This window comes from Myxine glutinosa, chromosome 5, assembly GCF_964187855.1.
Source record: "Myxine glutinosa chromosome 5, kmMyxGlut1.1, whole genome shotgun sequence".
NCBI lineage: Eukaryota > Metazoa > Chordata > Myxini > Myxiniformes > Myxinidae > Myxine > Myxine glutinosa.
Window position 1 is genome coordinate 90,328,899 of NC_136265.1, and position 25,622 is coordinate 90,354,520.

General features: G+C 49.4%; 1 protein-coding gene across 1 annotated transcript in view; it reads right to left on the bottom strand.

Annotated features, from left to right (window-relative positions):
- Positions 1-25,622, bottom strand: part of LOC137428466 (uncharacterized) — a 169,233-nt gene that overhangs the window by 82,349 nt on the left and 61,262 nt on the right. Inside the window, exons 6-7 of the mRNA XM_078777381.1 lie at positions 23,687-24,080; positions 21,594-21,764 (exon numbers count right to left, since the gene is read on the bottom strand). Coding sequence (XP_078633507.1) covers positions 21,594-21,764; positions 23,687-24,080 — 565 coding nt within the window. The remainder of the gene's footprint in view (positions 1-21,593; positions 21,765-23,686; positions 24,081-25,622) is intronic.

The window sequence follows — 25,622 nt, forward strand, 5'->3', positions numbered from 1 at the left end:
CAACTCCCGTCGGCCCTCCCGCTTTTCTACTCTTCATTGCTTTTATCGATTCCTCAACGTCCTTCTCAGTTATCTTCTCTGCCGGTCCTAAAACTGGGTTACTCTCTATGTTGCCATCCCATTCATTCTCTGTATTCAACAGCATTTCCATATATCTTTTCCATCTTACTTAAATTCCATCTGGGTCCACAACGATTTGTCCCACTTCATCCTTCAAGCAACTCACCCCCATCACATCACACCTCTCTTTCACTATCTGCTTTGCAATCCTGAATACCATTCTCTGACCCTCTTCCGAGTCCAAGCGTTCTCCAAACATTTTCCTACATGCCTCCTGCGCCTTTGCTACCTCTTTCTTTGCAGTCTTCTTGGCTGCCTTATAACTTTCATGCTCTGCTTTTTCTGCTACCGTACCCTTCACCTTTTTCCACTCCTTGAACTACTTCCTCTTCTCGTCAATCCTCTTTCCAACATCATCCCACCACCATATTTCCGAGTTCCTCGGTGGTCCTCTTGTCCATCCACATACCTCTCCAACGGCTCCCAACAGACTATCTTTCATTGACATCCAACTACGTTCAAGCTCAACCACATCATCCTCTGCCCTACTCAGCCTCTCTTTTAATGCCTCCCTCACTGTCACCTCTTTCAACCTCCACACCTTCATTCTCGGTTGGGACTTCACCCGCCGAGCTCTCCTCGCACCCTTCACCCTTATGTCGCAGACAACCAAGTGGTGCTGTGAAACAGCCTCCTCCCCCGGGATCACCTTTGTGTCCAGGAGGTGCCCCCATCTCGCCTCCGCACGATCAGGTAGTCAACGGTTGTCGTCGACCCACCTGACGTGTATGTAACAAGCTTATTGAGCTTATTATTAAGCTTATTGATTATTATTAAAATTATTAAGCTTATTGAGCTTATTGAGCGCAGACCACGTGAGCAATTACATCATAAATTTATATTCTCTAATATAATTGTTGCATAAAATCACACTCAATAAATTTCAAACTGATCAGACCAAGCAATCAAATCACACTAGTCCCTCTCGAATTATGATGTTGTAGCGGTTCCCGCTGAATGTACACAATCGCCTTGCACCTGCCAGGACGCGGCCAGGGCGCGATCGCCATGCCGGGCTCGGCCGGACGGGCCCAGACGCACCTCTCCGGGGCATGCCCGGACTCGCTGTTCCCGGGCACGCCCGAACCTCCCGGGCACGCCCGGTCTCGTCTTTCCCGGGCATGCCCGCTCTCGCCTTTCCAGGGCTCGCCCAGAGCGCCCGGGCACGCCCAGCCTCGACTTGCCAGGCCGCGTCCAGGATGCCCGGGCATGTCCAGACTCGCCTTTCCAGGGCTCGCCCAGAGCGTCCGGGCATGCCCGCTCTCGCCTTTCCAGGGCTCGCCCAGAGCGCTCGGGCACGCCCAGCCTCGACTTGCCAGGCCGCCCGGGCATGTCCAGACTCGCCCTTGACACCCGGGCATGCCCGGTCTCGGTTTTCCCGGGCAAACGCCCGGGCATAAATGTGTATATATATTGCTGCCTGATAAACGGGCTTTTCAGAATACCTGAGCTGTTTTGTTTCAATAAAGCAACTCGGACGAATTCCGTCTTTGGTCGCGTCAAATCTTTCGACTCGCGTTGGAGCGCAGCTCCTTCAATGTCATAATTACGGCATCAATGACGTCATTGTTAACAACACCTATTTCCCATGCAACACCATTAGTGGGGTTACTTTTCACATAATTCTTTACAATGACACCATAATTAACAACACCATAATTCTTTACAATGAGCCATATTTAAAAAAATTTCATGGAGCTGTTTTGCAGAAAGAGATGCATCATTTTTTCGGTTTTTCTAAGATGGCACCTGTACCATGTGACCTACGACATCATAATTATCATTTAAATATTCAACAGGAGGAAGCACTCTGGTGAAAATTTAGTGTCCATCAGTCCAACAGTTGCAGAGAAAAACAATTCACACTGAACGGATCAAGCGTTGTACTTGTCGAATTATGACGTCATCACAAAGGCACCGATGACATCATCACAAACATATTGTTATGTCACGGGGTAAAGGAATATCTAGAGCCATGTAGATCTGTATAGGTAACAAGCTTTGACTGTCGCGATAGGGAATCTACCCTGTAATAAGTTCTGTGTTTTTAGGTGGTTTGTCAGGGTAAGAGTATACCTGTGAACATGCAAGGATGTTCGTGTGTTAAATAGTTGTAGGGACAAATATAAACCCCTGTGTGTCAGACCTGGTAATCATCCCTGTTGTAAGAATCAGATCTACCACATTGTCCCAATAGTGAGATTAATTCAGAATCGATCTGGCAACACATGCAAGAAATCAACAAGCATCATATCAGTATTCAGTAATCATAGAAGTAATGATGGATTTGCAATTAGTTCAAGCAAGCCTGGAACATCTAGTAATACGCACCATCTGAGTATGCACTAGACCACACAGAATAAATGTCACAGGAATGATCGGAGCGCTGTCCGTCCGAGTTCTTATGGGAGCCTCTCAGTGGTCAGAGGCAGCATCGCACCTGGGTTCAACTTAGACACAATTTCATTACATTCTCCCCAACGTTAAAACTTCACCACCTCTCGGTACGGAAATCAAGCCAGCAAAGCATAGCAGCAGAGTAATCATTTGGCAACGGTCCATGTCAGTCAGTCCAACCATAGCGGTCGGGGCGGCAAATTTCTCTCACGGCGCATGTCCGATAGACACCGGATACCACATCCCCGAGGCCGGAATCCCCCTCATCGGAATGTCCACCTAAATCGGGCGACGGCAGTGGCCCCACAAAGCCATCCGGATCTGGTGCATGTGGCGATTGGGTAGCCGGTAGATTCTCCATTGTCGGATCAACTGCACCGTAAGTCAGCTCGTCAATATCCTCGCATGGGGCAAGATGGCGCACCAAGACTGTAGACTCCCGTCCGTTGGGCAACAGTACACGAGCGTGCTCGGGATTGGTTTGGAGAATACGCACCTTGTCAACGAGCGGGTCATATTTACACAGAGCGAACTGCGCGTTTGAGGAAGGGCGGTCCAGGCTCAGCAAGCCAGCCCGGCAGAGGACGGGTACCGCCCGAACGACGCGAGTAACGAAACATACGGTCGTGGGGAGTTTGATTAGTAGCGGTGTACAATAAAGTCCTGATCGAACTTAACGCCCCGGGTAGCGACCAAGCCCATCGGTCCAGTCCTAGTCCATGGGACTTAAGGCTCAGAGTAACGGCTCTCCATATGATGCCATTAAATCGTTCTACCTGTCCGTTCGCCTGTGGCCTGTACGGAGTAGTATAGCTAGAAGCGATATAACGCTGGAGCAAGAAGTTTCTCACATCCTGGGACAAGAACACCGTGCCTCGATTGGTGTGCACATCGGCCGGATTCCCAAACATAGAAAACAAGTTCTGCAGACACCAGATAACCGTAGCAGCAGACATATCGCCGCAAGGGAAAGCAAAAGGGAATCTAGAGAACTCATCAACTATCGTGAGTAGATAACAAGAACTACTTTGATGGCGTAACATAAATCGGCTAGCTCAATCCACCAGCGAGTGATTTTCTCATTCTTAATGCGTTGAGCATGTTGCGTGTCGTACATAAAGGCAACACTCTGTTGATCCGTGATGTTCTAAAAACATCGACCGAGCAAATATGGACGCCAATGCCTGATCGACTCGATGATGGCATACGCCTCCTTTTCGACAGACGAGTGTCTTCGTTCCGCAGAGGAGAGAGTCGTTGAAAAGAAGGCCACAGGTCGCCCCCCTTGAGAGAGTGCAGCAGCTATCGTGTGGTCCGACGCATCGTTTTCCAAAACAAAGGACTTGTTTTCGTCAATCGACGACACAGCGGCGCCAGCTATGTCTGACTTCAGGCCATGGAAAGCGGCCTTAGCAGCGTGACTCATGGGGAACTTATTGCAATCCACAAGTGGGCGAAGCTTCTCGGAAAAATTTTGAACCCACTGAGAGTAATAACCCACTAAGTAACTAAGCCCAACGGTCAGAAAGCAGTATTCAGGATTGCAAAGCAGATAGCGAAAGAGAGGTGCGATGTGATGGGGGTGAGTTGCTTGAAGAATGAAGTGGGACAAATCATTGTCGACCAAGATGGAATTAAAGGAAGATGGAAAACATATATGGAAATGCTGTTGAATACAGAGAATGAATGGGGATGGCAACATAGAGAGTAACCCAGTTTTAGGACCGGCAGAGAAGATAACCGAGAAGGAAGTTGAGGAAGCGATAAAAGCAATGACGGGTAGAAAAGCAGGAGGGCCGACGGGAGATGTGTGAGATATGTTGAAGGCAGCAGGAAGTTGGGGTGTGAAGAGAATGACAGAGATCTGTAATCTGGTGGTGAAAGAAGGCCACATTCCAGTGGATTGGGAACTGAGTACCCCCGTCCCTTTATACAAGGGGAAAGGTGACCCTCTGGAGTGTGGTTCGTACCGAGCGATAAAGTTATTGGAGCATGGAATGAAGGTATTGGAAAGGGTGTTGGAGAGGAGGATAAGGAAGAAAGTGAAGATCGACGAAATGCAGTTTGGATTTATGCCAGGAAGAGGAACGACAGACGCGCTTTTCATTGTGAGGCAGTTGCAGGAGAAGTACATGGAGAAGAGGAAGCAGTTGTTTCTTGGGTTTGTTGATCTGGAGAAAGCATTCGATAGGGTTCCACGCAAAGTATTGACATGGGCATTGAGGAAGTTAGGAGTGGAGGAATGGTTGATCAGAGTTGTGATGGCAATGTACAAAAGAGCGCGCACAGCTGTAAGGACGAAGGACGGGAACAGTGGTGAGTTTGAGGTGAAGGTTGGAGTGCATCAGGGGTCGGTACTAAGTCCACTACTATTTGTAGCTGTGATGGAGGTGCTGGCTCAGAACGTAAAGGAGGGTTTACCGTGGGAGTTGTTGTATGCAGGTGATCTGGTGTTGATTGCGGAAAGTATGGATGGACTGAAAGAAAAGATGAACAAGTGGAAGGAATGTATGGAGACAAAAGGTCTGAAGGTGAACATCGGAAAGTCGAAGGTGATGGCAAGTGGTAAAGCATGTGGTGAGGTGGAAAGAACTGGGAAGTGGCCCTGTGCTGTGTGTGGGAAGGGTGTCGGAGTGAACTCCATTCAATGTACAATGTGCGCTGAGTGGGTTCATCAAAAATGTAGTGGTCTGAGAGGGTCATTAACCAGTGTGGCAGCTACATTCAAATGTAAGGTGTGCACAGAGGGAGCTGCAGATGGAGGAAATGTTGAGTTGGATCTTGGAGACGGCGTGAAGCTGGAAGGTGTGAAAACATTTTGCGACATCGGAGACATGCTGAATGGAGAAGGTGGATCAGACTCGGCAATGGTTGCTAGAGTGAGATGTGCATGGAAGATGTTTCGGGAACTGAGTGGCATGCTGATGATGAGGGGAGTGTCGTTGAAGCTGAAGGGAAAGGTGTATGCTGCATGTGTGAGCAGTGTTATGATTTATGGGAGCGAGACATGGGTAATGAACGTAGAGCAGCAACGAAGGTTGGAAAGGGTGGAAATGCGAATGGTTCGACGGATGTGCGGAGTGTCGTTGAGAGAGAGGAAGACAAATGATGAATTGTGAAAGATGATGGGAATAGAGCCTGTGATTGATGCTGTGAAGAGGAACAGGTTGAGATGGTTTGGTCATGTGTTGAGGGAGGATGAAAGTGACTGGTTGAGAAGAGTGATGGAAATGAATGTAGAAGGAAGTAGCGGACAGGGAAGACCGAGAAAGACTTGGCTAAAGATGGTGGAAGAAGAAATGCGGGCAAGGGGGTTAAACAAGGAGAGATGCAGAAAATAGGGCAAAATGGAGAAGATTGTCATGGGGACCGCAAGGCTAAGCCCCGTCCTAGTAGGGAAAATGGCCTTTTAAATGCATGTTGTTGTTGTTAGAGTAATGAGCAAACAGCCCGAGAGCGTGCTTCAAAGAAGCACGATCATGGGGCGGGGCCATGTCAAGCAAGGGTCACAGACGCTCCTTATCTGTAGCGATAGAGCCGTGGGTCACTGTGTACCCCAGGAGATCTATCGTTCGAGCAGAATAGCGACATTTAGCGTCGTTCATAGTCAGTCGATACTTGTGCGCAACCTCGAGGAAGCGCTTCAGATTAGCATCATGATGTTCTTTGTCGTACCCACAAACCGTGAGATTATCCAGATAAACAAAGACATCGGTTAAATTCTCCTTCGCAATGAGGCAGTCCATGGCCCTTTGGAAGCACGAACCCCATTCGTGACCCCGAAAGGCAGCCGGGTGAACTGGGACAACCTCTGTCCAGATTCAAACCCAGTGCAGATGCGATCTGCCTCGGAGATTGGAATCTGATGATACGCACTACGTAGATCTCGAGTGCTATATACTGAGTACTGTGCCACCTGTCGTACCAGAGAATCCATTCCCGGGAGTGGGTAGGCGTCCAATTGGGTAAACCGATTAATCGTCTGCGAATAGTCGATTACCATGCGTTTGCGGTGCGATTCGGTTCGAACCACCAAAACTTGGGCCCGCCAAGGTGATCGACTAGGTTCAATGATACCTTCCTTTAATAGCTGCGCAGTCTCTTCAGCAATGAATTGCGTGTCAGCCCGTGAGTAGCGTCGCGATTTCACAGCAACCGGTGTACACTCAGTAGTCATATTGGGAAACAGCGACAGTGGTTCAATTTCCATCCCTGCAAGAGCACACACAGCAAGAGTATCAGCACCACCAAATTCCATTTCCAAACGCCCATGTCGCCGGAGAAAATCATGTCCCAGCAAAACTTCTGCACATAATGCTGGTAAGACAATTACATGCACATCCAGAAACATTCGACCCTTAATCACAAGCTCCCTTCTTTCGTGGAGTCAAAGTCGATCATTGGTCAATCAAGCCGCCGCTAGAGGGCGCTCGAGCCACGCGCGGAGATCCGACACAAGCTTGCGCCGTTCGTGAGGCCAAACCCGGAAGTGGGCTGGGTGTCGAAAGAATTCCCGTCAAGGACGGTCGAGCCGTGTACCGTTGTGATTGTGCCACTTGTTTAGTCGGCGCAGTAAGCCTCATCAAGGTCGAGCGCTCAGCGTGGGGCCCACGGAGAGGGGTGATTCCAATCAAGGCCGCGCGAGGCACCGATTGTTTCTCGGGCGGAGAGAGAAGCACATTCAGCGTCGACCGATTTGGCCGGCCCTGGGATGAACGACAAGCCTTCGCAAAGTGACCTTTCCGAGAACACGAATGACACGTCGCCTCCTTAGCCAGACAAACTGACCTTAGATGGTTCCGTTTCCCACATACAAAGCACTTAGTGTTACTGCTGGCCTTGGGTCCGGCCGCAGTGGCCTCTGTCACACTCGGGTCGAGATCCTCGAGCACGTCGGTTGTCTCTGATTCCGGCGAGGATGCAGCATCCGCGCTTGCTTGGCGGTTGCTCTCTCTGGTCGTGTTGCACCAGTTAATCCTGCAGTGACGTATGGACGATCATACGTGTCGGCTTGTACCTGCACTTCGTTGTACAGGAGGGATAGCCGATGAGCCCTTTCTAGTGTCAAATCTTCTTCTTCAAGTAATCTCTGTCTGATGACTGGAGACCGAATCCCAGAAACAAAAGAATCCCGCACAAGATCATCACAGACTTGTGCATGAGTGCGGGTTTCAGTAGTAGAGTCCTTCACTCACTGGCGGAGGTCTTGAATGAACTGGTCAATGGTCTCCAAGGGTTCCTGCCGCCGAGTCACGATCAGATATCGAGTATAGACCACACTCCGAGTTTTTATGTAAATACGTCTCATTTCTGCCACAGCAGTATCGTATGTTCCACACTGGGATATATACATATACACGGTATGGTTCACTTTGGAATGCAGCACCGCCAGCTTGGTGACATCGTTGAGTTCCTCCTGAGCGTCCAGATGACTGGTCATTAGCTTTAGCCAGTGAAGTAGTTGAGCCGGTGCATCCGCGCCCTGGGGGTCCGCTCCAAAGATCGGGACTTGTATGAGCTTGTGAGTCATGTCGATCTCGTTCAAGCCCAAGAGAAGATTCTGAATTAATTGTTGTTAGAATCAGATCTACAACATTGTCCCAATAGTGAGTTTAATTCAGAATCGATCTCTAGCAACACCTGCAAGAAATCAACAAGCATCATATCAGTATTCAGTATTCGTAGAAGTAATGATGGATTTGCAATTAGTACAAGCAAACCTGGAACATCTCGTAATATGCACCATCTGAGTATGCACTACACCACACAAAATAAATGTCACAGGATTGATCGGAGCGCTGTCCGTCCGAGTTCTTATGGGAGCCTCTCAGTGGTCAGAGGCAGCATAGCACCTGGGTTCAACTTAGACACAATTTCATTACAATCCCTTTGTCCCTTATAGCAACGGACTCAAATAAACACTTCAATATGTCCTTAGTGCACACATTAATTAGTTCCCTTCCCTTACAATGACCTTGGAAGAATACCGGCAGGAAGCCAGATCGGGGCACCGCCGGATGGCCGCCGCCAGCCGCACCACCAGCTGGCCTAGCAACATCGCGTGAGACGAGCCGTAACCACGCCTATGAGGACTGTGATTGTTTGGCGTGGAAGGCGCGAACCTGGAACCAATCAGCGTGGAAGCCGCGAACCTCCAGCCAATCAGCGTTGAAGGCGCAAAACCACGACTGAGAAGGAGGTTGTTCATTGGAGGGAAGGCGCTGGAAGGTTCGGTGGACGGCGGGAAGCTACGAGGCTCTGGTTGGTGGCGCACCAGGTCTGACGTCACAGGCCAGGTTGCAAAAGGGCTCGCTGGACGACATTTTGTCTCTTGGCTCTCTTCGCGCTGGACCCCTTCGTATTGGAGATCCCTCTCTGTGCTTGAAGCTCTTGCCCTTCTTTTTGGTCTCTGCGCTTCTCTTCGTCGTGCTGACGGTTTGCTCTGGGTTTGGAGTGGTGCTTGTAGCGGTCCTTCTCGGTGCTTCCAGAGCTTGGAGTGGTGCTGGGGCCTCGTGTGTGATTGACTCGGAGCTTGGAGCGGTGCAGGCCATGCGGGGCCTGGCGAAGCGTGCGAGCGAGCGGAAGGAGGGTTTCCTCGCGCCGGAGCTTGGAGCCGGACGGGGCCGCGTTGGACGACGGACAGATAAGCTCGCACCATATTACAAAAACCCACAACGCACGTGTTCTTTTGTAATTCATTTTCCCCTGTCTCGTATTTGGAAGTCGGTGTGTGGGATCCCAATTTCGGATCATTATTAGATTTATCATCGAGTTTCCCTGTCCCGACCTTTATTTAAAATAAGCCCTTGCATTACTTTCCATTCCTTGTTAAACCCGTGTTCATTTGAGTTAATCCCCTGCAGGATCGAAGCTGCCGTCGGTTCGCTTTAGGTAAGCACTTGCCGCCTCTTCCTCTTCACTTCTTCCTCCCGCGCTTGATAGCAAAATCCGTATTTGGTCGTCGCCTCTATTAAAGCCATTTGAGCCATCTGCGGTCCCTGGTGTTAACCTTGAGGGATTCACACGACAATATGTCATTCCCCATGGAGAGTACTTGACAATGAGCCATGTTTCAATTTTCTCCATTGAGTGGTTTCAGAGATATAGAGGTGCAAAGTTTTTCCAAGATAGCACCTGTACAACGTGACCGATGACGCCATAATTATCATTATAATATTCTACAGGAGGAGGCACTCCTATGGTGAAAATTTCATGTCAATCGGACAAAGAATTGCACAGAAAAAAACTTCATACTGATCAAATCAAGGGTTGTACTTGTTTGTCGAATTATGACGTCATTATTAAGGCACAGATGACATCATCATTAAACTATCTTATTCCCCAAGGAGAGTGCTTCACAATAAGACACGTTTCAACTTTTTCCATTGCGCGGTTTGGGAGATATGGAGGTGTAACGTTTTTCCAAGATGGTGTCCGTAGCACGTGAACTATGACGACATAATTATGAATAAAAAATTCCACAGCTCCTATCGTAAAATTTTGTGTCAATCGGACCAACGGTTGCTGAGAAAATGAATTTTAAAAATGCAGACACGGCACAAGTACGCCACATGTATGCCACACATACGCAACCGAATGCCTAACCCTGTTTTCGCTTCACGAGTACAGGGTAACAACAAGACATCATGCAGAGCACGATACTTGCAAAATCCGCCCCCAAAGGTTTCTATTAATATAGCAAATTGTCAATTTCATCAAGATTAAAATTGACTATCTTGATCAAAGCTCGGGTTCATAGGATGAAAAGTGACAATTTTTCAAATGAAAATGGATGATTTCAAGTCAATCAGATAAAAATTGAGAATTTTAAAAATTCGAAATTGTCGTTGAGCTTTGGCCTATGTTGACCTTTTGGCCGATGCTGATCTCAAAAATAGTTGGAGGTTGAATTCTGTTCGCTGAAATGAAAATCCTATTCAAATTTCAAGTCAATCGGATTAAAATTGAGGATTTTAGAAATTTGAAAAAAAAGTGGTTGACCTTTGGCCGATGTTGACCTTTTGGCCTACACCAATCTAAAAAATTGTTGGTGGTTGAATTCAGTTAGCCGATATGAAAATCACATTCAAATTCCAAGTCAATCGGATGAAAATTGAGGATTTTAGAAATTTGAAATTGTTGTTGACCTTTGGCCTATGTTGACCTTTTGGTCTATGCTGATCTCAAAAATAGTTGTGGGTTGAAAAATAGTTGGTGAGCCGATATGTAAATCATATTCAAATTTCAAGTCAATCGGATTAAAATTGAGGATCTTAGAAATTTGAAAAAAAAGTGGTTGACCTTTGGCATATGTTGACCTTTTGCCTTCAAACATATATAGCATTTTGTCGGATCACGAACTCTACCATTTGGTGAAGATTAGTGAAGATCGGTCTAAAATTGTGAGCTGTGGGCAAGTATAAGTGAGCGGACAAACAAACACACAAACAAACACAAACACACACACCAGAGTGAGCAACATACTTGCAAAAAAATGTTTTTTTTGGCCAAGTAACAAACAGACAGAATAACAAATGCAACCGACCAATATACTTTTAAAATCTTCGATCTTGCAAGTGTTACGGATTTATGTGGATTTATGTGAATTACTATTCAGGTCTTTGCTTATCAATGTGTAGTCGAGTAACGGTTGTTGTGATTAAAGGGTCAGGAGCCCTTCTGGGAAAAAGGAGACCGGAAACGGAAGAAAAAAAGACACGAGGTCCTGGAGAAGCGACGATCTTCTTCCTCTTCCTCTTCCTCGCCGAGCTCCGACGAGAGTTGGTATCGATATTGAGCAGCGTGGAGGACGCTGCGTTTGAAAGCCCGTCTGACAAAAGGAGTTACCTGCGCGGGGTACTTACCCCTTGACACGTCAAGTTGCCGTGGGTTCGTGCACGGAACCCAGCGTCCGGCACAGTTCGCCTCACCGTCTACAAGGACGCGTACGGGTCGCACCTTGGGCCTCGCGCGCGTTGCAAGCCGCGCTTGGTTTTGCCCCGTTGCGTGGCAAGGAGGTGTGCGCTGCAGCAGCTGTCCCCAGTAGGAGACGTGCACGTTTGGAGCACGTCCGCCTGGGGTTCGTTTCACTGCCCGTGTGCGGGGAAGAGAGACATTGTGAGGGACAGTGGCCCAAGTGGTCGTGAGTGGGGACAGGGGGGGACACATATGTAAGATGGCCATCTTAGTGATTGATTGTTGATTGTTGATGGTTGTTGATTCCTTGGGGGAATATATTATTGATTACTCTGGATCCTTGGTGTGGGGTTTCTTATTGACTGGAATTCATATTGATTGCGTTACAAAAGCGTATAAATCATATATCTTTCTGGCGGGGTGCCTCCCACGGTCCGGGGGTCACCGGGACCAGGTAGTTACCGGGAGGACCACGTAACACAAGTCACAAACAGACAGGGGTGAAAACATAACCTCCATCCACCTTTGGTGGCAGAGTAATCATGACAAAAAAATTAAAATCATCAATATGAATCAAAACAATCAAAACAATATGAATCAAAACATTAATATCTCCCTTGAAGAGAGAAAATAAAACATTTCCATTATGCATAAGAACACCATGATGTGTTGTCTTTGTGCCAAGTATGAACAAAATCGGTCCATACATCTCCGAGATATGGTTGCAGACGGCGAGACCCAATCAATAAACCTCTGCCTTGGACAAAGTCCATTGGGATCTACAACAGGTGTCAAATTAAAACCTCAGAATTGATGATTGCACAAATAGAGGATAATAAGGTACAACAAGGCATATTATTGTTGGTTAAAATATTTTATATAATAATGAAGTGGATAAATTAATTGATGTTTGACAAATTAAATCATAACATCTTTTTTTTTTTCTTAACACCAGAGTTCATCATCAAACTGCTCAAATCAAAATGTATAGACATTCATTGACAGAAACCTTCATGGGGATGGTTCTTAAGGAAAGAAGCTTCAGTATCATTTGGTTCGGGTCGATCAAGGTGAACATCAATGTCGTGCTCAGTTTTCACTTCCGCTTTCACAAATAAATCTGGAAAAGGTAACTTTTATCAAATGCAGGCAGTTTTGTGTCACATGCATCGCTGTTTTCACACTCTTAAAATAGATTTTAAAAAATATTGCATTAAAATCAATAGAAATCATTTTTAAAAATTTTTTAAGTTAAATCTTTCTTGAAGAGAGAAAATAAAACATTTCCCTCAGGAGGGGCGTCATGTGAAAACATTATGATATCAAAGCATTACATTCCGTATAAACAGCCTCGATGTTATGAGATGCTTCCGACCTGACCACATCTTCAGTGGAATCTCACCACCACCCAACATCACAACCATCAAAACAGAGAAGGTGAGAAAAATGGAGGTAAGGGAAAATAGAGAAGGTTTTCTCCCCTAAACTGCGTTTATTCTCAAATTACAAACAATTGTGATCCAACATGTGACTGGTTGATTTTTTTTGGTCTCGAAAGAATCCTCATGGAAAACAAAATGGCAGAGTGTGGCAGGTTAACATGCTGACAAATGCAGACAATGGAATGAATAGGCCAAAGCCATGACATGTGAACATATGATAAGGAGAGTGTCAATATCATAGTAAACATATTGTTGCGGATATGAGGACTGTATTTTTTTGATTGTGTGTATTATTATTATTGTTATTCTGCGCCTCCTGCCTCCGGAGCTGTGTAAAGGTCAAAGGGCGTCCCATAATTAGTCCATTAAGCATCCACACTACAGCCAATCATAGAATACCTCTGTTCAATAGTTATATCTTATTATGTGTTTTAGGGTAAGGCTGTGTCTCCCATTAATTGAAATACTCCATTGCACCAGTGAAAGAGATAGATTCCCTTCATTCCCATTCCCAAAAACCTCCATCCCCCCTTTTCGTCAATTGCCATTCGCATTGCCAACTGCATTTTGGGCGGTTTTCTCTTCATTCGCCATTGACCACGAGGCAGGGTTGGGGAAGAAAGGCGGGTCCCCACCTCCTCATAGAGGGGAGGAGTGAGTCAGCCCCACTCAACCAACCACGAACAAGGGGTTGGACTTGGAGAGGGTGTGGAGAGAAACATTGAGGAGGTTCGCGAAGGTTGAGGGGTGGGGCCTATATAACCCGCAGGCAGGGCGTTTCCAAAAGAGATGAGCCTTTACCGAGAGACGAGAGGGAGTCCAAGGAGTTGAGTCCAACCAAGAAGTCCAGAGTTGAACTGCAGCTCGAGCCACCGCAACTGCATTTGCTGCAGCTGGAGCCACCGAAACTGCAGCCACAGCAGCGTGAGGCCTGGACGGCAGTTTGGAGCAGGGCCGCGAAGGAGCGGCGACTGCCCACGAGCAGGACCAGTTGGACCTCCCTATCCGGCCAGCCATCCATCTCCCGCCAGTCCTATCATCATTCCCCGCGTGAGTCTGTCCTTGTTTGTTCTGTCCCTGGGTTAATTAAGACTGTAGGTAAGCTAGCGTTGCACTGTGTATCTAATCTCGTCTGTAAATAAACGTGACTGCTTTCTTCTTGATTATATGTGTAAATAATAAATCCAATTACTCTTCTGTACGTCTTCTTCCTCTTTGTATTCGGTCGCTTTAGAGTTTTCCCGATTGAATAGCGGTGGCGCGATCCGGCCAAAGTTTGGGGCAAATCGGGTATTAATCAAGGAAGCACTGTTCGGTCGCGGTAATACCACCGCTCGGTCAAAATAACATCTTTAACCGCGTCCGTAACAATTGGTGTCTGGGAGTGAGATACGGACCCGAAGCGCGCTTAACGCGCTCAAAATTACAAGCTGCTGGAAATTTGTGTTGTTTTACAAAAACCCGAATTTTGAAATCGCGCCATGGCTGGTCAAGGCGATCGGATGCCGGTGGGTGAGCTAGAGATAGACGGGGTGGAATCGACCCAGGACCTCGGGGAAATGTATATGGAGGATGTGGTTGAGGGGGTATCAGACGCGCAAAATGGCGCTCTCGCGCACGAGGTTTCAGGCGCGCAAAATGGCGCCTTTGCGCACGCGGTTACAGCGGCACCAAATCTAGCCGCGCCGGTGACCGTAGCAGCGCTGCTGGGGGATTCGGACCTGTTTGTGTTACAAATGGGAGCCCTTATGGACAGGCTAGAAGCCAAAATGGGGAACCGGATGGATGCTCAGAGTGAGCAAATGAAGGCTCAGAGTGAGCAAATGGGGAACCGGATGGATGCTCAGAGTGAGCAAATAAGGGCTCAGAGTGAGCAATTGGAGGAAATGGGGGGCAAAATGGGCGAAATGGGGGGCAAAATGGGAGAAAGGCTAGAAGCTAAATTTGAGGGGTTAGACAACGGGATAAAAGAGGTAAAGAATGGGTTAACGGGGGTGGAAAATAGAATGGCTGCCCAGGAGAATCAGTTAGAGGGGGTGAAAAATGGGTTAATGGGGTTAGAAAATAGGATGGAAGACAAATTGCGGGAAATAGGGGAGCAATCCGCCCGGGAAATCGAACAGATGGGGAACCAGATAGAGGAGGTGAAAATCGGGTTAGAAAGTAAATTGGATGCTCAGAGGGATGAATTGGGACAGATGAGGGTAGCATCTACAAAAGAGAGGGAGGAGATGAAAGAGGAGATACGACGAGGTGTAAGTGAGGAGGGCTCGGGGGTACGCAAGGAGGTAAAGCGAGGCGAAAAGCGTATAGAGAAAGAGGTGAGGAATAATACGGCTAGGTTACAGGGGGGAATAGAGGGTCTGACGAAGGGAGTAGAACAGCTGACAGTGGGACAAAAGGAACTAGTGGACCAAGTGGAAAATAACACGGCAATAATCGGGGGGTTAAAAGCGACACAAAAAGACATTAAGAACGAATTAATAGCGACACAGAAGGAATGTCAGATGGTACATGAGGGGTTGACGAAGAAGTTGGAAGAGGTGACAGAAGTAATGGAGACGAAGGACCGAGAGGTGAGGACGCACATAGAAACGGTTAAGGTGGCATTAGAGGAAGAGATAGAGTGGGCGCACTGGGAGATGAAGGAAGTAAAGGAAAAATTAGAGGAGGTGGAAGAAGAGGTGAGTGAAATTAAGAAAAGACAGACAGAAACTAAAAGAGAAATCCAGGAGGAGATGATGGAATTGGTACAAGGTCGGTGCTCAACTCATAATGTGATGCTCACTAACCAAATAAAGAGTTTGCAGGTGGCGAAGGAGGTGAGGAGACGAGGTGCCAAGGTGAGTGGCGATATACGTGGAAATGTACATGATGTGAGGAAAGCTTCAGTCGGCTTTGGGGTTGTTGTGGACCCGGGTGTTCGTGAGAGGCCATTGGTGAAGTGTGCGACAGGTCTGGTGTGCGAAAAAAGAGGTGTGCGAGAATGTCCGACTCTGGGGTGTGTGAGGAAAAAGTGCGCGCCAAGGAGTGAGTGTGCTGTCGAGGGTGAGTCGGTCGTAGCGCGTGTGCGAGGGGGCACATGGAAGCGCGGTGTGGTGAGTGTTACAGAGGATGTAACGAGAGAGTGTACACCTGTGGTGAGTGTTACAGAGGATGTAATGAGAGAGTGTACACCTGTGGTGAGTGTTACAGAGGGTGTAACGGGAGAGTGTGCGCGAGAAAGGTGTGTAACGGACAGGTGCATGAGGAAAGAGTGTGCTGTCGAGAGTAAGGGTGAGTGCGCTGTCAAGAGTGGTGGTGAAAGTAGTGAGAGTGACACGGAGCGTGACTTGGTTGTGACAGGTGAGCGAGGATGTACACCTGGAATGGAAGGATGCACACCTGGAATGGTAGAGCGTGTGTGGGAATGCACACTTGAGTTGGTCGTGAGGCACATGGTTGGGTGTGCGAGTGAGAGCATACCTGTGATTGTCACAGAGGAGATGACAGAGAAGGGGGCGCGAAGAGGTGTGTTGGTGAGGTGTGCGAGCAACGAATGTGTGCCAAGGTGTTCGGTGGTCAGGTGTGTGACCAAGTCTGTGAGCGAAAGAACGAATGCAATGACGAAGTATGCGGGGTGTACGGGTGGCGTTGGAACACCGAGCTCGGTGAGGGTGAAAGGGGTAGCGTATGCGTGTAGGCATGCAGGTGAGGCATCGACGGTAACCGGGTTAGCGGTTAGAACGACATTTAGCCGAATCGGGCCCTCGGTGCGTGCCGGGCTTCGCATGCCGTGAAAACCAGTGGGGATCCGAGCCATGGCGGGTTCGAAAGGACCGCCGTACGCGATCCACACTGGGGCGCTTGGAACGGCCGCGTCCATGCTCCGTTAGGCGGAACGGGCAGCCCAATAGGAAGGGTCGTCATGGCGACCACTTTTTATTGAGACGTTCCGGCAGGTCGAGATCGGGCAATTGGATGGCTCGGTGCCGAGATGGTGCGTGGGATCTCGGCCCGGGTAAGCCTCCTTCCCTGCACCGAATGTCGGACGCATCCAACCGCCGGTACCAAAGAACCCGCATTCATTGCTCGGCTGTACGAAGCCGGGCTGTATACGTGAATTGGCGCACCGAGAGGATCTAATAAGTAGACGGGTGATGAGGTTAGTGTTTTGGACCCAAAATTAGAAAAAGGCAAAATTTGATGATTGGTACGGTGATTAGCAGATGATTGGCAAATTTTTCATTTGTTGGATTCGGTGTGCAAAATCGATAGTGGGAACGTCCCCCATGTGGAGGGATGGCAACTCTGTCATCCCTCACAAAGGGGGGGCAAAGGAGCACTAGATTTATGGGGTTGATGGCAGTGAAAACTAGCCCGGGTGGGTTAGGATATTGTGTGTAGGGATCTAGAAGAGATTGACAATAGGTAACGGTAAGGTTAGGTAGCTACATTGGACAGGTAGCTGGGGACATAGAGAGGGTAGTGTGGATGATAATGACGTGGTATGTGCTCAGTTTAAAGGGAAGACGGGGAGCACTAAGTTAGCAGGGCAACAGGTAGTTCAGATGATGCCGTGTGAGTGTTGGAGGTGTATAGAAGTGTATTGTGAAAAGTGTGTGAGGAACAGGTGTGATTGCACAGGTGTGCAACTGAACAGGTGGATGGAGCAGTGTATGAGTGAGTAAAGGTGATGGGTGTTGTGTTGACCAAATGGTCCAGGAAGAGGAGGAGGGTGCAGGTGGCACCAGGTGTGAGTGCACAGGTGTGCACCAACAGGTGTGTGGAATACATGGGGTATGGAATATATGGAGTATTGGAATGGATGGTCGTGGAGTGAGTGTGGTGGAAACAATGGAGTGGAGTGGATGGTGCGGAGGTGTGAATGGGGGAAGAGTGGACCCCCATCACGAATACCCGGGGCGGGTAGTGTAAGTGTTAGGTAGCGGGTATAGGTAAATTGTGGTTGGATATTGGCATCTGTGGTGCGAGGTGAAAGAATGGTATTTGGATGGGTGCATTAGTGTTGTGGAAATGGCTGGGCGTGTAGCCTGTTAGTGTGTGTAGTTGGTTTGGGCACTCCACCACTGTGAGGATGTCGGCCAGGTGAGGCCGCAGGTGGGCTCTGGGAGCCGGTAGTTGTGGATGGGGCCCGAGGATCCGGAGGACGGACCCGGGTAGCCCAGTGCCAGAGGGCACCGAGTGGGGTGACAGAGCCAGGAGGGGCCTTCCCCAGTTAGTTAGGTTAGGGTGAGGAGCTAGGTAAGCTCGGGTGGCAACTGCAGTGGTGGAGGTGTGCAGGTGGGTAGACCTGCTGGGAGAGCGACACGTCACAGCCCAGAAATTGTGCAAGGGCACCGGGAGATGAATCGGGGGAGTGAGACCCCAAATTGAGAAGCACCACAGTTTGGTCAATGGGAATTTGGTTTTTAGAACCCATAGTGTAAGTTGGCCAATGGATTGGCAGGGAAAGACCCCGGGTAGTGTAAAGTGTGTTAATGTCATTTAGAGGATAGTTAGGATTGGAGTCTCCTCGCACCATCTGCATCCACTCACCTGAGGTGACAGGTACTCCGCACCATGCCATGTTTAATTATTTTTTGAGGCAAATGTTTTGGATTGTAAGACGCATCATGACGTGGGTGTGACATTGTGCTTGTTGTTCCATCTCTTCCTCCTTATGAGGATTGATGACGAATTGGGTGATGGCAAATTTTGAAGTAGAGGGATTGTGGAGACGAATTTGGTATAAGGGAAATATGGGGAAGACGGGACGGTAGCGACGGATTGGTAAATGTGTAGATTTTTGTACATATGGGGTAAGGGCAAGGGTAGTGTAGGTGACAGGGGGGTGACGTACGGTAGGGACGAGCTTTCTCACTTCGCCCTCCGTACGCATTTCGCCTTGCATTGCCTTATTGATGTGTACCCTTGTGACCTTACCCCTCGCTCATTTGTCTCTTTTGTCTCCCACATGACCTGTGCGCCATTGGGCGCCGAGGGGAGCGTGCGTGAGTCGGCCATTGTGCGTCCGGAACTCTCAGAACCAGCTGTCTGCATCGATGCAGCACATTATGGACCACATGTCTGTGGCCGAGCACCACTTATGGACCCCATGGGTTGGGGCATGGCCCCTCTGCTGGATCCGGCCATGAGGGCCCGAAATCTTGCTGGCGGACCTTGGCCACAGGGCACCGATGCCCCGCAGGTGAACCACACATAGTCGGCCCCTGTGGGCCATAAATAAAATAAAAAAGGACACATTGGGTGCATTTTTCAGTTCAAATAGGCCGCCAGTAAGAAAAGCAATGAAAGAAAGACAACAACTGGAAGACAATAATAATAACCAGCAGAGGGAGCAGAAGAGCAAGAGACCACCTGCAGGGTTAGGGGTTGTTGATTTATTTTTATTATTGAACATGCATTGAACATTGATGAACAGTGATGACTGCACCGATTGGTGCTTGAGGGTGTGTTGGTGCGTTATAGGTGCTGTCATGGTGCATTGATGCAGAGCAGACTGTCTCCCCCCCCAGAAAGAACAATTACAGGTCCTGGGTTAGTTTTGTAAATAAAAATAGCGTCATTGTAAATAATGCTCCCCACCGTCAGTGTATAGTTTGAAGACCATTCCGCAATTCGGTTAACTGTGGGCGTAAGTCTGTTAGGCAGGGTGCAATGGAGCAGCGGGACACATTTATTTATGTTTTAAAAACTGTCGCACTCAGGGTCAGGTTAAAAGTAGAGGGAACTACACCTACGTGTCACACTAAATAAAAGTTGTAGGACCGGAACGTGCCTAAGAGGAGGAGGGTGCAGTGTTGCGGATATGAGGACTGTATTTTTTTGATTGTGTGTATTATTATTATTGTTATTCTGCGCCTCCTGCCTCCGGAGCTGTGTAAAGGTCAAAGGGCGTCCCATAATTATTAGTCCATAAAGCATCCACACTACAGCCAATCATAGAATACCCCTGTTCAATAGTTATATCTTATTATGTGTTTTAGGGTAAGGCTGTGTCTCCCATTAATTGAAATACTCCATTGCACCAGTGAAAGAGATAGATTCCCTTCATTCCCATTCCCAAAAACCTCCATCCCCCCTTTTCGTCAATTGCCATTCGCATTGCCAACTGATTTTGGGCGATTTTCTCTTCATCCGCCATTGACCACGAGGCAGGGTTGGGGAAGAAAGGCGGGTCCCCACCTCGTCATAGAGGGGAGGAGTGAGTCAGCCCCACTCAACCAACCACGAACAAGGGGTTGGACTTGGAGAGGGTGTGGAAAGAAAGATCGAGGAGGTTCGCGAAGGTTGAGGGGCGGGGCCTATATAACCCGCAGGCAGGGCGTTTCCCAAGCAGCAGACGGGAGATGAGCTTTGACGGAGAGACGAGAAGAAGTCCAGGGTTGAACTGCAGATCGAGCCACCGAAACTGCGAGAGAAGTCCAGAGTTGAGCTGCAGATTGAGCCACCGCAACGGCATTTTACTGCAGCTGGAGCCACCGAAACTGCAGCCACAGCAGCGTGAGGCCTGGACAGCAGTTTGGAGCGGCGGCTGCCCACGAGTCGATCGGTTGCAGTACCAGTTGGACCTCCCTATCCCGCAAGCCATCCATCTCCCACCAGTCCTATCATCATTCCCCGTGTAAGTGTGCTCGTAGTCTGTCTTTTGTCTTGTCCCTGGGTTAATTAAGACTGTAGGTAAGCTAGCGTTGCACTGTGTATCTAATCTCGTCTGAAAAATAAACGTGACTGCTTTCTTCTTGATTATATGTGTAAATAATAAATCCAATTACTCTTCAGTACGTCATCTTCCTCTTTGTATTCGGTCGCTTTAGAGTTTTCCCGATTGAATAGCGGTGGCGCGATCCGGCCAAAGTTTGGGGCAAATCGGGTATTAATCAAGGAAGCACTGTTCGATCGCGGTAATACCACCGCTCGGTCAAAATAACATCTTTAACCGCATCCGTAACAATATGATCAGGAGAGATAAGGAGAGTGAACATATGATAAGAGAAAGGATCAAAAGAGTGAGAAAGTGGAGCAAAGCTCAGGAGTGGCTTGGAAAAATCACGTGTTGATGACGAATTGTATTGAAGGACTGGACTGGCAAGATACCTGAGAGTTATGCACACACGTCTTTGAAATACCTTGTCTGAGTTCAAATCTCGACACATGTATCATAAACTGCCATTCCTGTTTATCACATGTATTGAATTCATCAATGTTTGCACCAACCCACCATCCCACAGTCTTCAACAAAGCTGTTCATCACAATCTCAGATCACCCTCCATCCAACCATGATCTTATTCACCTCAAAGTGACCCACCCATTGCAAAGCATTCCCTTTTTCCAGGTCATTGTGATCTCCCCCAACCTCTCACCTCACCTCTTTTCACCTCTTCCTCTTTCACAACTTTTCTCTTCCTCTTTCACCTCACTCTATCTCACCTCACCTCTTTTCGTTTGTTTGTTGATTGGTTTCATCATCCACACTTTCCCCTTCCTCTTCTTCCTGTGTTTCCTTCAACTTCAGTGCCACTTGTTCACCCCCATGTGTCCTTCTCTCCCCACCCCTTCATCTCACTTGTACTCTGCTGTTGTTGTTTCCTCTTTCCATTTTGTTCCCTTCCATTCTGCTCCAGGTCTTTCAGGAGCCTCTACCAAGTATACAAAAAATATCGCACTAAACAAACACAGATGTCATCAGAAGTGATGTCAATCACACAACTCACCATTCGGCTGATCACTTTGCTCCTCCTGCAGATCAAAGGAGTTCACATCCTCTATTTTTATCTGCAGAATCTCAGGAAATCCTTCCGTCTCCTCAACCTTCATTCCACACACCAGCACAGTCTGCTGTTCCGATTCCGGCTGCACATGACAGGAATCCTTCTCACAGCCAACTTGAGTGTACATGGTGCATTGGTGCATGAACCTTTGGAGATGCAACAAGTATACGAGCTCCATATTTAAAACCACATATTTGGCCACATATAAAACATTCAAAAGTTTAGATAGTTATGTAAAATCTGGGCCTGTTCAGCAATTTTAGGTGGAAGACATTCAATGGTGAGAAGGCCTTACATACAAGCACAAGGGATGTGTATTAAGGAGTACCATAAAACCTCGACTATAACGTGCAATTTTTTTTTTTACCCAAAAATCTTTTTAAAGTTAGAGGTGCGTACTATACATTGGTAAGTTTTTTCAGATTGAAACGATCGGCGAGGACGTCTTCGAAAACGGATGTGGCAATGCTCAAAGAACAACAACAAAGAATAGCTAAATGTTTTATATAGAATATATTGTTGCGGATCTCGGGTTCGTCGACGTACTAAGGGGGGGGGTTAAGCCCTGCTCCCCCTCGAACTCCGAGTCCATGAGGCCGCCAACCACACTACCCTTGTGGTGGACGGATTTCTAAGCAATTCCAGCCGCCGAGCCCGCAGCTACGCGCGGAAGGGTTACCGGTCACGACCCAAGTACCTTCGACACACGCAGCTGTGAGAACGGGGACTGAACCCCGCACGAGTCACGCTGATACTGGACGCCCGAGCGGTTGTGCGTCGCGTAACTCGTGCCGTTAACAATATCGAACCCGATCGAGCGGTTTTAATTCAGGGCGATGCTAGGCCAATGTGGAAAGGACGATGACGGCCAGGTTGGAAACCAAACCACAGGATTTATTCACAATGTACAGTATTCACAGAAAAGAAACAAAGCGGAGAATCTTAGCGGCCTTACCTAGGTGACCAGACAAGGGCCCTCAGATTCGTTTGGGGAGGGGAAGGAAGAGGGTAATGCGCACAAAGCGCGGCCGCTTCGTGCAGTTTGCCTGGACGGGCTCGTTGGACGGAAACCCCCCAAGGATCGCTCAAACCCAGGACACCACAGCCGGAGATGTTCGCAGCAGGGGCGTTGATCAAGGACGTGCAGGTAGCAGGAATCCGAGGAGCGTATCTCACTATCTCAGGGTCAGCGAGGCAGAGAGAGCGAGGCAGAGAGAGTCAGCCAGCATCTGCAAGAGAACGTCAGCTTGCCAGAGAGTCTATATGCAGGAGCCTGGCACGAGTCAGAGAGTCTATATGCAGGAGCCTGGCGCAAGTCAGAGAGAGTCTATAAGCAGGAGCCTGGCGCGAGTCAGAGAGCATCTATATTCAGGAGCCTGGCGCGAGTCAGAGAGTCTATATGCAGGAGCCTAGAAGAGCGAGGGAGAGTATAGCGTTCTGGAAAAAGCTCGCGTCAGAGGGAGAGGCTCGCAGGAACCCGGCAAGAAGAAGCTCAGTATATCAGGGTCAGCGAGGCAGAGAGTCTCAGAGATCGGAGCGCCTGCAAGAGAGAGAGCGGGGAGTCCGGGCCAGGTTTTATAGCCCCCCGAAACCCCACTCGAATGTTCCACGGGCCTCCATTGGCCGCCTGGGGTCACGTGTCGTTTATTGGTCACCCTCGACCACTCCCTTCAGCTCCGATTGGCTGCTCATTGGCCACGCCCTTTAGCTCCTCCTTCGGGCCTGCAAGGCCTGGCCTAGGCCCATGGCGAGGCACTTTAGGCTGCAATGAGGCCTACCATTATCCTGCCTGCCTCAACGCATACTACACCGGGAAGGAGACTATACTTCACATTTAATAAGAAATAACTAACTATACGAGGCTACATGTTGTGGTGTAACTAACTATGGGGGGGGGGGGGGGGGGGGGGGGTGGGGGGGGGGGGGGGATCCTTTATTTACAAAACCGCAACAATATAATCTGGAAGTTCACAATCATTAAATGAAGTATTTCAGGAATAGATGAAGAAGCTCCTCCAGATTTATATGTTCTATGCCATTGTCCAGGTCGTGAACATCATTTTCATCGCAGTCGGATTCGTAGCCGTCTGGTGTGTTGGTGTCACCATCTGTCCAGAGAGCATATTCTTGGCTACCGTCCATTGCGTTCGAAATGGAGCACTTGATGAAGCCCTTCTGGATGATGGGAGGATCAAGCTCGTTGCAGACTTTGACGATACATACTGTGACGTCTTGGAGCGTCGGTGTGCGCATGCGCTCACCAGTGGTGAAGGTGTGCTGGCCTTCAAGCAGCCATGTGTTCCAAATGCGGCGCAGCACGTTTTTCACTGGCTTGTTGACGGTAACGTCGAGTGGCTGCAGCATCTTTGTCGTTCCACCAGGAATGATGGTGAGGTCTGTCTTATCGGTGACGAGCTTTGTCTTGATGGACTGCATGCGGTGGCAGCGGAAGGCGTCGAGGACAAGAAGCGAGCGAGCACCCATCCTCTCCAAGATGGACGCTCACTCTATGTTCTCGCTCTATGAAAACTAGTGGAAATAGAAGTCGCTGGTAAATCTTATGAACAACTGAATGAAGCTGCGAAAGAACACTTGGGTTTTATAATAAAATTATAGCAAATTATCAGCAACTTGAGTACCACGTGATTGTCGTCCGACAATAGGCTACGGATTACTCCGTAGGATTGCGATCCGACTTCCGCCGTTTATTTAATACGAGCAGAAGTACCCGGCATTGCCGGGCGGGGGAGGGGAAGGGGAGGGGAACTGGGCGGAGGGGAGGAGAGGGGGGGAGGGGAGGGAGGGGAGAGGAGGGGGGAGGGGAGGAGGGGGAGGGGAGGGAGGGGGAGGGAGGGGGAGGGGAGGGGAGGGGGGAAGGGTGGAGGGGGAAGGGAGGGGAGGGGGAAGGGGTGTGGGGGAAAGGGAGGGGTAGGGGGGAAAGGGAGGGGGAAGAGGTGGGGAACGGGGGGGAGGGGAGAAGAGGGGGGGAGGGGAGGAGAGGGGTAGGGGGAAGGGGAGGGGGAGGGGGAAGGGGAGGGGGGAAGAGGAGGGGGGAAGGGGAGGGGGGAAGGGGAGGGTGGGGGGGAAGGGGAGGGGGAGGGGAAGGGGGAGGGGGAAGGGGAGGGGGAGGGGGAAGAGGAGGGGAGGAGGGAGGGGGAGGGGGAATGGGGGGGGAAGGTAGGGGAGGAGGGGGAGGGGGAAGGGGAGGGGAGGGGAGGGGAGGGGGAGGGAGGGGAGGGGAGGGGGAGGGGAGGGGGAAGGGGGAGGGGAGGGGAAGGGGGAGGGCGAAAGGGAGGGGTAGGGGGGAAAGGGAGGGGGAGGGAGGGGGAGGAGGGAAGGGGAGGGGGAGGAGGGAAGGGGAGGGGAACGGAACCAGGGGGAGGGGAGAAGAGGTGGGAGGGGTAAGGGGAGGGGGGAGGAGGAGGGGGAGAGGGAGGGGGGAGGAGGAGGGGGAGAGGGAGGGGGAAGGGGGAGTGGTAGGGGGGAAAAGGAAGGGGTAGGGGGAAGAGAGGGGGAGGGGGAAGGGGAAGGGGGTAGGGGGGAAAGGGAGGGGGAGGGGGAAGGGGTATGGGGGTAAGGGAGGGGGAGGGGAAGGGGTAGGGGGGAAGGGAGGGGAATGTGGGGGAGAGGGGGGGGAGGGGGAGGAGGGGGGGAGGGGAGGGGGAGGGGAGGGGGAGGGGGAGGGGGAGGGGGAGGGGGGGGAGGGGGAGGGGAAGGGGTAGGGGGAAGGGGGAGGGGGAGGGAGTGGGAGGAGGGAAGGGGAGGGGAGGGATATAGATGGTTACTGGCAATTGATCAAATCCACAAATTTATGTACTTTACATAAGTTATGAATGGCAGTGTAATTGGAATACAGTGTAGTTGTGAAATACAGTTTGTTTGAATTCAGTTTGTATGAGCAGTTTGTGTGCGTCATCTTCTGTCTCTTGCTGTCTGAATCTAGAGACACGTTCTTGATTGGCTTGTCGATGG